We start from the raw sequence: 11871 nt of genomic DNA, 5'->3' as shown, positions 1-11871 counted from the left end.
CCTAGTGATACTGGATAAATGCAAAATGTGAAGCTCAAATACAAACCGATCAATCACTGTTCCGCAATTCAAAGCCCTGGACAAGACTATCACTCCTGGCAACACAAAGGGATAAATTTAGATGGAGGTTAAAAGTCACAAGATTGAAAATTCAAATGTTATCCCATAGAGCCCTGTTTTTTATTGTGATTAAAAGATTGACAATTATCATCATCATTGTTAGTGGTATTTTTTATATTTAGATATTTTTATAATTGCTAAAGTGCTAACATATTCTGCAGGGTTTTACAGGATAATGATGTTACAAATAGGTTAGCAAACAGTAAATATACTGCAATAATCTCAGTTCCCCAACAGGCAAGGATAGCCAAGTTTTTCCTCCACCTTAACAAGACCCTGGGCCCAGATAGGCTAGGAGCTGAGTATTTGGGATACCTTTCAACATACCTGAGTGATATCTATAACTGGCTGCTTCAAGGGGAACCACCCTATAGATTTTAATGCCTCTCGTATAATATTGATGCCCAAACCATCCAAGGACTCTATCTAGATTTTCTCATAAATAAAAAATGTATTTTAATTATGTACAGGGTGTCCAAATCCGCAAGGTTGGGTTCAAAGTATCAGCTTTTACAAAACCCAAGTAATCTATACCAGAGGTCAGTGGTGTAACTACAAGGGTTACTCTAGAGGGCCCGGGGCGACTCCTGCTACTGCTTGTTCCTGTCCGGTGTGGTCCAGGTTGAAAGGGCCTTTTCTAAATTATTTTTAACCAGCACGGGGAGGCAAGAACCTTTTCAGGGCCTTGTTACAGAGCACTGAGCTCAACTGCATCGAACACCTTTGGGATAAACAGGAACGGAGATATCGAGGCATGTCAGCAACACCGCTTATGCTTAGGAAGCAATTCCGATCACTTCCTAAGCTGTTTTAGCCTCCCGCTGCCGCGATCTTTGATGATCGGTGTGGCGGCGGCCATTTTTCTTGTGGGGAGGGCTTTCCTGTTTAACAGCAGCCCGTACATGTATGGGCTTTGTCGTTATTACATTGCACTGCAAGCCCATACATGTACGGGCTTTGTCGTTAAGGGGTTAAGAGTCACTATTAGTTTTTAGCATCGGCCGAAATGTTTCTATTTCCTATTTTATCTTGCCTGAGTTTTCAAATTCCATAATTGTTTCCGGAATTTAAATATGGCCAGCTCAATGATTTTTCTATTTAAACCTGATGGCAGTGGGTAATAAATTGTGAGCCACTTCTTCTCATTTTCGGCAATTTTACATGTAATAATGCAACTATTTTCTTTAGTTGTATCTTGGTCACTTCATTAAGAAACTTAAAAGCCTTAGACCATAATGGTCTAATGTTCTTGCAACTCCTCCACACATGTAGGTGTGAGCCCAGTGCCTTGTTACATCTTCAACATATAGAAGAGGTGTCAGAGTACATTTTAGATACTCTGGTAGGCACCAGGTACCATCTGTTAGATACTTTAAGTTGTGTAATTGTAAATTAATAGATTTAAATTAAGTACGGACTTGGTCAGATCGTAAAAGGCATTACAATATTCATCTGCATCTATTTTTATTAATTGTTTTAATTTGAGGATATTCACTCGGTATTTTCTGATCTTTTAAAAAATCTAATAGCTTTAGAGACAGTTTTAATAATTCATCTTTTAAATAACCCTATTTCTCCTTGACTCCACTTAAATGGTCCCAGTCTTATGACTCCTTTACACATATTTTGATTTTAGGAAAGTCAGCTTTTCTTAAATTTAAAACGTTAGTTTTTCTCTGGTGTGACCCATTCACTGTTTGTATATTAGACCACACAGACTGATCATCACTAGATCTCAAACATTCACCTAGAGTAATATCCGATACCAAATCTCCATTTGTGAACACTACATCTAATATGGCCTCCTTATGAGTTGTCTCCTCAACCACTTGTTTTCTTAAAATAATCCCAGTAGGGCATTTACAATAGCTGCACTTTGGGCAGAACAGCCACTTTGGCTTTACAAGTAAATGTAGTTTTTTTTTTATGCCATGTACCCAGGGCCACTTTTATAGCCCTGATACTGACAAGCAGACCCCACAACCTATGAAAAGAAAGAAAATTAAATATAGTTAAAACGATGTCATGGTAGGATACAGAATATGTAGGACAGGGTAAGGTAATGCGAAATGAAATCTGAAAATGGAAAAAGGAGAAAGGCAATTATTAGCACTTATGTATTTAATTTGGTAACCCATCCCTAACAACAGAAATTCTTACATAGTGTACCAAGCTATCTATTTTCTAGGGCTAGCTCCTGTGGCAATTCTAAGGTGACTGGAACCCAGAGTCTAGCAAAATGCTTCAGGGAGAAATCCTTCATTGTATGTACGTGTGTATTTATAGTAGTATTTATGAGAGTTATTTCTGATCTGTTAAGGGGGATAATGTAATCATACTTGTCATCTTTATGATATTAACAACTTACCAACACATTAGGTGAATATATTACTTTTCATCTTTAGAAAATCTGCTTCATTAGATCAGTCTGAAACAATTGCCATTTACATTGCTTCCTGTTACCAATAAAACGGACTAACATTATCTTTGTAGAATTAACTAATATTTGTGGCCGCAAGACGTATATTGATGTGTTTCTTCTCCACAAAGTTACAATAACAAAAGTAGAAATCTAGGAATCATTATTCTTATCCCCTTATTGTTTTCGGCTCCTTCCCTTGCAGACATCGCTTGCTCTCGCTGAAAACAATAGTGAGAAATATATCACCTCAAGGGAAATTCAGAATACAAGGAAACTGCCGGGGTTTGAAAACACAGACTGAACAAGTGCATATTCGCTAGCCATCTTTTTTTATAATTTGCATAGTTTCTTCAATTTACACCTTTTAATTAAAATGTTTGCATATTAATAGAATACATTTTTTGGTTTTACTATAACTGTATCATACGTTATATACCATTGAGTAGAAAACGACAGCACTCCTGATGCAGAATGAATCAAGCCCTAACAAGACTTTGTAATCTAGGACAGTCTTGTGCAGTGGAAGGCCTTATGCCATTCAGAAGCACAATCTAAGCTCGTCAGAGAGTGTAAAAACAGTAATGTAAAACAGACTTGGGTCACATTAAAAATAAAACCCATTTAGAGCCACATTCTGCCTTTAGGACTCCAACTAGACATCAATATTCATTTTGTTGTATCATGGCCCTAAAAATACAATGTCTGCTTTTAAGGCATCAGGTCACAATCTCATATAACAAGCTTGATGTAGCAAATATAAATCATGCTGTTTATTCTTTTCATGCCACATTTTGCTACCTTTCCCACCCACCTCTGAGTAACAAACTAGTAGTTCTATAGTCTGTTTATTATTGCTGCCTATCTTCACCTGTACTGGTGACCACAATTTTTTCATCTCATGCCCTCCTGATTTAGTACTTAAAATCTTACACCAAGAAAATACCCTTCACCTAGTATTAGAGCATGATGAACGGTAGGCTAACTCACATCAAAGCACCCCAGGAAGCCTGGGGCCAACCCTGAGTGTTAGGTGGGTACTTAACAAAAACACTTATTGAGGGCATATGAGTGGGATCAAAATATGTTTGATATGAGTGGTGGAAAAACTTGATATAATAGTCATGCTTTTGGAATCTTCCTTACTTATTTTACCTAAAATCCCACATACAATATATCCTCTTAATGCCTCCAGTCTGGAAAGAACCCATCTGTTCTAACCATTTTTTAAGATCTCCAGGTCACAGACTTCTCCTTGTGACATTCACAACAATCAAAATATCTTCATTCTGCCAATCCCTGACATTCTGTCTCATTCTCTAAAGATTCCTAATATATATGTAAACATGCCAAAGGAGATCCCCTTCTCTTTCAGTAACAGTGTTTCGTATGTGTGTCCAGGATATTATTACTTTAGTACATAATCATTTCAACGATATTGTTAATTTTCTGTCCTGTGTAATAGTGCTGCAAAATTTTCTGGAGCTCTATAAATAAAATATAAGAATAACAATACTATCTCTCCAAATTGCAGCATTCAGAGCCTGTTTTACAATGCTGACATCACAATGATGCAATAATGGGTTATGCCTATTGTCTGATACCATAGAGCTTGTACAAGAGGCAGATCAACAGCCTAATTGTGATAACAATCAAAAGATCTTTGTGTTTAGGGCATTATTATCCGTATAGCATTTGTTTATGTGATTATCCTCTATGTTAATTATGTTACTTTTACCCATATAGCTTAATGCCACACTCAATTTGAGTCACACTGGCAATGTCACTGATTAAATTATTTTCCACCAAGACTGATTCTATGTTTATTTCATTAATTCATTGGGTCATTGAGGCTTAACTTTTTAAAGGTTTTTGTTTCTCATTCATATATTGTTTCTTTGGTTGTCTGATGAAAACTCCATAATTCACAAAGTATTTCTCTTCTTCTTCAAGGTGCTTTACTATTACCATCTTCCAATCTATACCCATGCCATTTAATATGTTGCCCTTCTCTCTGCTATCACTAGATATTATTGCAACTTGTAATAAAAACACCGTTCCTAACCCTTAATTCTTAATGATTGATTTAAAAAAGGTATTATAACTGTAGTAAAGGAAAAAAATTAGCCTTTAGCATGTATGACTTGAGACACTACTAGGCACGAAGAAACACAATAAAGATACATTATGTGAATAAGCCAAAAAGCACTTCATGAGAAAATGAAACAGATATTTACTTTGTTCACTATAATTTATTTTCCTCTTTAAAATATATCTACCTTAATATAGGTGAGTATGAAAAATACCCACAGGTTATAATATACACTCCCCACCCAATCACAAGCTTCACTGTTTTATTGCTGTGATCTGTGTCTCTCATTGGTTTATTTTCCCAATAAATTGTGGCACGACTTAAATTTATTTTATTTCTGCATGTATCAACAGAAAAAAAACAACGTTTCTCTTTATAGATTCAGCAATGGTCCAAAAGTGATGTATTACAGTGGATATAAAAAGTCTACATACCCCTGTTAAAATGCCAGGTTCTTGTGATTTTAAAGAATGAGTCAAAGATAAATCATGTCAGAACTTTTTCCACCTTTAATGAGACCTATAACGTGAACAATTCAATTGCAGAACAGAGGGGGAAAACAAATAAAAAAAACCTCACAACCTGGGGCTGTGTTCAGAATTAACCAATCACATTCAAACTCATGTTAAATAGAAGTTATTACACACCTGCCATCGTTTAAAGTGACTCTGATTAATAAATAACAAATAACAAATAAAGTTCAGCTGTTCTAGTAGGAGTTACCTGACATTTGCTTAGTTGCATCTCAGAGCAAAAGCAATGGTCTGCAGACAGCTTCCAAAGTATCAGAGGGATCTCATTGTTGAAAGATATCAGTCAGGAGAAGGGTACAAAAGAATTTCCAGAGCATTAGATATATCATGGAACACAGTGAAGACAGTCATCATCAAGTGGAGAAAATATGGCACAGCAGAGACCTTACCAAGAACTGGACGTCCCTCCAAAATTTATGAAAAGACGAGAAGAAAACTCATCAGGGAGGCCTACAAGATATATCACGTCAGAACCTTTTCCACCTTTAATGTGACATTAAAGGTAGAAAGAGTTCTGACATGATTTATCTTTGTCTCATTCTGTAAAATCACAAGAACCTGGCATTTTAACAGGGGTGTGTAGACTTTTTATATCCACTGTAATTCTGACAACCACAGCTGTAGAACAGGCAAGACATAATAATTTGTGCTAAAAAAGTTATTTTATTGTTTGTTGGGGGTTTTTTTGTATTGCAAAATACAACTTTTTTTTAGTCAGATGGAATACGTGGCCATTGCAACAGTATTATGATTATTTTATTCAACAATTATTTTATTAATGTGTCCATACAATATAACTAATTGGTAGCAAGCAGGTCTGGACTAGAATTAATGAGGAGGGTAAAAAGATGAAAAGTTGTGACACATGGAAAGGTATACAAAAGCTGATGACTATTGTGATATCATTTACAGAGATAAAGTTTAGATTTTCATATTTTTGTAAAAATGTTTTCTTAAGTTCCTAATTGGTCAGGAGTTCTAATGAAATACTAAATTTATATATAAAATGTGTTAGACCTCAGTTATCCTGTGGTTCGTATGACCGATGTTCCAACATACCAATATGATTTACCTTATGTTTAACTTTGACAACTCATCTGAGACTAAAACAGCAGTGTAGGGCATGCACAGACATGTGGGGCAACTGAGGAGAAAGTAGGGAAGCAATTGTCATCAGAATGAATTACATATGCTAAATTATTTTAGTGGTCTCTACAGTCATCTTCAAAACTGGCTTTTGTGGCTTTTGGGAGACAGTTTCTGAGGGACCAAGTTTTCAGTACTCCCGTGCGAAAAGGTCTTTGTCAGGGTCATCTTCATAGCTTATGTGTTCCAGGCCAAGCTTTCCCCCATAGATCCCCCAATCATACCTGAGTCTGAACACAAGTACAAGGGGAGGTCGGCACAGCTGCTGACACAGACGTATCCACTAATGCTTCATCTGCACCATTGGGTGATATCCAGGCCTCAACAAAATGTTAGTGGAGCTTTCTGTGCCTGCTGTTGGCTAGGTCACTATTCCTAGTCTATTGTGGCTGTAGGGGGGGCCCACAGGACATCTGTTGTGAGTCCCTCAGTAAGGTCCTGGCTCAGGTTAAAGACAGCCATGATTTTATTACTCCAACTAGCCATGACCTCAGCCGAATGAAATTAAATAAAACCACTCCAAAAAGTCCACTCTCAATGTAGTACAGAATTACTTTTCTTTGGTTTCATACTTAATCCTCAGTTCTTCCACAGAACTGGACATGTCTATACATGCCCTATATGTTGCCTTTCAACTCAACTTAGAGTGTCAAAGAGGTAATAAAAGAAGTAAACCATAATTAAGATTAATAAAAAGCTCATTCACTCTAAACAATGAACCTGAGGACTGAAAATCCTGTGGCTCTGGGCATATGAGCTACAAATCAGACCCGGCAAGGGTGTGACTTCCACTCTGTAAAATCTTTATTGCTTCTAAGACAGTGGTAGTCTCTACCTAAGAATTAAGTTGATTTACTTACTTTAAACAAGTTTGTTTAAGTGTAGTTAGGCTTAATGTTCAGTTATGTTTCTTGGCCAGGATTTAAAAGCACACACAAATTATGTATTATAAATCCTATATAACATTCTTCACCAGATGTAGCTGTTCATCTAGGCTGTCAGACTGGCACACAAGCCTTTGGAAAAAGGGTGCAGCGATGAAATACAATTTTTTATGTACAGTTAATACACATAATTAAATAGACATAGTTGTTTAGGGCTCTACCTGCTATTGCTTGCATCAAATTTTTCTGCCATTTGGAAAGTTTGGCTGCATAATTTGTTGGGCTCAGGGAAACAAATATTTCTGTCCCATCTAGTTTCCTTCATGTCTATAAATATATGTTGTAATAAGGGTGTAAGTGTGCATTTGTATGTGCAAGCATGAGTGTGTATGTGCAAATGTGAGAGTGGGTGTAAAAGTGTGTTCCGGTGCATATGTCAGTTGGGGGGGTGGTAAGAGGCTTATGGGGCCACTTTGCTTTACCTGCCCTGGGCCAGAAGGTGCCCACCGTCCCCAGGTCTTTCATTGCATACATGCATTGCAAATGTGGAACTGGCTTTTTGCATCCACTTTTGTCACATATATGCAGGTAGTCATTTGACATGTCAGAAATGTAAATTCTGTTATTTCTAATGTCTGTACTTTCTATTGTGTACGCTATAGAACGTTTACTTAAGTAGTTATTATGATAACTAATTACTCAGGACATTTCCTATTTTCTTACCCTAGACAAACTAGTCTACCTAGGTGAGCAAAGATAACACTCTGAGAGGGGATTATCTGCTTTAACAATTTAATACTAATTAATCTGAAATGCCACCTAGAAAGTACATCACTACATTTGAATTTTGTTTACCATAACTGACCTGAGCTTTAGGCATCCTTAATGTAACACATTTACTGCCAGAGGGGCAATGACCTCCACCCACTATATGGAGGGCATTGGTCATCTTAACAACACGCACTTAGTACACAGCAAGTTAAATTTCACTTTAACATTAACAAGAAAAAAAAATAAGCATTAGCTAATTTGGATAAAACACGTTTAAAAGGATTATGAGATTTGGAAATATTGCATTTTGTATTTTAAAATTGAAAAGCAGTAAAGGTTCACTAAAATGACATTATTTTTTTTTAGTCTAATCAGTCTGATGCAATGTAAAGTTGTATTTGCAGGAGGATGTGATGTGATACGGCAATGCAGTCCTGATGCAAGAGGCACTGTGATTGCAATCCGAGGGTTGGAGTCGGCGCTAGGACCGCGGGAGGGCGGTGCGGGGATACGTGCAGGGCAGTCTGTACTCTCCATTCCCATGGAGCGATAATGTGTTCTGCAGCAGGGACACTGCTCAGGGGGGAGCACACTCACGTCCCGTCACATCCATGTGTCTATGTGTGATCATCTAAAACATACGCCTGTGGAAAGGCACAATGGTATATGCAGTGCATTGAAATCTGTACTTTATTGCATAGTGTTACTATTACTATTAATTATTTCATTATCACTTTATATATGAAACGTCTCGCACGTACGTCCCCTTCTGATAGAGTACACTTTACAGTATGACTTAAAAGAAACAAAAAGTCTATATGTGTGAAACAAAACAAGCAGCATCCCTAATGCCATTATATTCCGAGTGCTCCTGAATATAGATTGACTCACAACCAGGAAAATGTATATAAAAAGCCACTTTATGTATGTGTGTTTGTGGTGTATATGTATGAATGTATCTAGATAGATAGATAGATAGATACACAGATATATATATATATATATATATATATATATATATACATACACACACACACACACACACACACACACACACACACAAACACACAGGGTAATTATAAAGCTATCACTTCAGCATGTTTAATCAGATGTATAACAATCAAGCTCCTAGTCAACAAACTAAGGTTTTTTAGTAAAAAAAAATATTGTGTATTCTCCAGGGAATATTATCATATCAGATTGTAAGATTTTGAGTAATAAAAATAATCATAATAATAATTCTGCATCAGAAAACGGCTGTCCAGTAAGGATTTGTAGCAAAAACTTGCTAAAGAACGTGATATTTTAAATCACTATTTTCCCCCAAAGTAAACAGCCAGTAAGTTGTGGAGAAACTGCTGTGGTTTGTGGGAAGCAGCCAACAGTAACAGTAAGAATAAGCAGCAGGGCACACAACATCTAACTTGCAACTAAAGGAACTGGAAAAGCCGTCATTAATATGCACAAATTAAAAAAGAAAATTATTTAAACAAGCAGTATTGTTACACCAACTCCAAATAAATCAGGTCAATATTTATTTTTGTTTCCATTTGTTGGATAAATATGGGTACATCGATACAATGATGTCTCTTAATCGAACATGTTACACAAATGATGGATACAATCTGACTGTTTAAATTCTGAGATGTCTCTAGACAGACATTTAAAAAAAAAATACAATTAATCGAGATTAGCTTGAAAGAAAACAAGAAAAAAACGACTTTAGCCTTGGGGCTTCTCTGTGGGGGTGGAGGGGTTAATGGATGGGGTCTTTGGTATTTAAAAAAACATGGTACAAAGCAATGCTAAAGGGCGTCTGCAGTGAAATGAGCAGAGTGAAGAAATTAGATCTCGGATTCCTTTGTTTGAAGCCCCCTCCCCTGCCCCCGGAGCTCCAGCAATAAACACTATCCCTTTAATGCAGCCACTATCTCCGGGCTGCTAGCCACAGCTGGGAGGAGGGGTGCCAGGACTACTGTAACCGGGCAGGAAAGAACGTTGCGAACGTGCGCACACTTCTGATTGGCTGGTACTGACAGTGGGCGCGGACTCGTGTTATTGTCATGTCGAGCCTCCACTCCGTAGGCGTGGCTCCGCTAGCTACTATAAAGCGCGCTGAGCTGGGGCCGAAGACACCAGTGCCTGAATTGGTACGTGGGTGCTGTGGGGGAGCAATCCCAGAAACACAAAAAAGGCACACAAGCAAGCACTTAATACGAAACTTAGATTTCCGCCTGAATCTTGGATTTAACGCTGGACTTTTTGACGTGCACTGTAAGTATTTATTCCTTGTTTGCGGTTTTTCCCTTGCTTCTATTGTCAATGGTATACTAGTGTAACATATGAGATAACGCGTTGGGAATAATCGTATGTATATAAATCTATATACACACACGCGATGTTAAGCTTAAAATGACTATTGATATGTAGATTAGGTTGAGAAACTCAATCAGCGCAGTATCTCTTTAAACAATGGAAAGGGGGGCGGCGATTGAAACTTGTTTACAACCCGTTGTCCTCCACTTGAAAGCAATAGATCGCCCCCCCCCCCCCCCCCCCCGCAGTTGTCTATAGCAGTAGGTCGCTGTGTATACGGCGATCGCTTTGCTTTTTTTTTTTTTTTTTTTCCCTTTTTTTTTTTTTCCCTTTTTTTTTTTATGGGATGCATGTTGAAGTCATACCGCAGTAGGTAACACTTCGCTTGTTCTGTTTCTTGCAGTAAACAATAAAGGCTCGAAGGATGCCTGCTCCGTGTTATTCCTTTTCTGCCATGTCTCTGCCGCCACCTATTCTAGAAGAACCCCCAGCTCCACCAGACTTCTGGGATGTAGACTGTGCTGATCTTTCCCAAAGATGTTCCAGTCTTCCCAACTCGGACTGCGAATCACTCACCAGTAGCAACTCCTTTTCAGAATGTGGTAAGTTTGGTTCTCTCTAGAGTCACTAGACTCATGGATTTTATCAGTAAATACTTTACATCAGGCTGGTAACATTTAATTGATGTCTCATTTTAATTGCATTGCATAATGGAGGGGGGGGGTGTTAAATGGTTAACTGGCATATTCAGCTGTGCTCAATCCAGTTTCTATAGTGCTAGGAAACCCTTTAGTAAAACTTAAGTCTCTGAAATGACAAATTTTTTATGGTATTTATCTTTTCCATTTTGCAGATTTCGATGGTGTGGATAATGACTGCACAGATAACATTTCATTGTCTGACCCTGATCTTCTGAGTGATCCTGAAGGGGAACAGCTGTGCCCTAGTCTTCTGAAGCTAATAAAGCGCTGTCTGTCCAAAGCTAGAATCAGCTCCTTAAGGTGCTCAAGACTTCTTCTTCCTGATGACCTTCTTGATAATTTGGGACATGAGCTCCTGCACCTGGCGTACAGTGAGCCCTGTGGACTTAGGGGTGCACTTATTGATTTGTGTGTAGAACATGGCAAGACATGCCACAGTTTGGCACAGATCACAGCGGATCAAGCAGTAATACCTACTTTCCAGTTGACTGTATTGTTGCGTCTGGATTCCAGACTGTGGCCTAGAATTCAAGGTCTGTTCAGCACTAAACCAGTCCCTGGTTCCGGACAGTCTCTAAAACTCAGTCCAGGATTCAAGGTTCTTAAAAAGAAACTGTACAGTTCTGAAGAATTAATTATTGAAGAATGCTAATCTGAATGAATTAAGTTGACTCTGTAACTTGGTACTTTTGAAGGGTAGCAGGGGTTTATTTTATAATAAGAGTGGGACTTTTTTTATTTTTAATACAAGCTGACTTTTATGGATTTTTTTTTTTCTTCTTGTGTGACTACTGGTCTCTTGCTGGAGTCTCTTGATGTGCTTCAAGTCAACTCTAGCTCTTACAATTGGTCTTTAAAAGCCATGTGGATCGACAAAGCCACATGGTGC

The 11871-nt window shown here is 37.8% G+C and overlaps 1 protein-coding gene across 1 annotated transcript; it reads left to right on the top strand.

Moving 5' to 3' along the window:
* The first annotated feature begins 10705 nt into the window (after positions 1-10705).
* On the top strand, positions 10706-11634 carry LOC149281362 (DNA damage-inducible transcript 4 protein-like). Its single transcript, XM_089499406.1, has 2 exons — positions 10706-10883; positions 11135-11634. The coding sequence occupies exons 1-2, from the start codon at positions 10706-10708 to the stop codon at positions 11632-11634; spliced, it is 678 nt and encodes a 225-aa protein (XP_089355532.1).
* The last annotated feature ends 237 nt before the right edge of the window (positions 11635-11871 follow it).

Source organism: Sceloporus occidentalis, unplaced genomic scaffold, assembly GCF_023333645.1.
Source record: "Sceloporus occidentalis isolate IW3139 unplaced genomic scaffold, rSceOcc1.0.p SCAF_134, whole genome shotgun sequence".
NCBI classification, from domain to species: Eukaryota; Metazoa; Chordata; class Lepidosauria; order Squamata; family Phrynosomatidae; genus Sceloporus; species Sceloporus occidentalis.
The sequence above is the reverse complement of the archived record's forward strand: the minus strand, read 5'-3'. Positions and strand labels throughout refer to the sequence as shown.

Excerpts from the sequence above, each read along its gene's own strand:
- LOC149281362 (XM_089499406.1), top strand. The coding sequence starts at position 10,706 with ATGCCTGCTCCGTGTTATTCCTTTTCTGCCATGTCTCTGCCGCCACCT. Across the intron at positions 10,884-11,134 it reads CAACTCCTTTTCAGAATGTG|ATTTCGATGGTGTGGATAAT; the intron begins GTAAGTTTGGTT and ends TCCATTTTGCAG.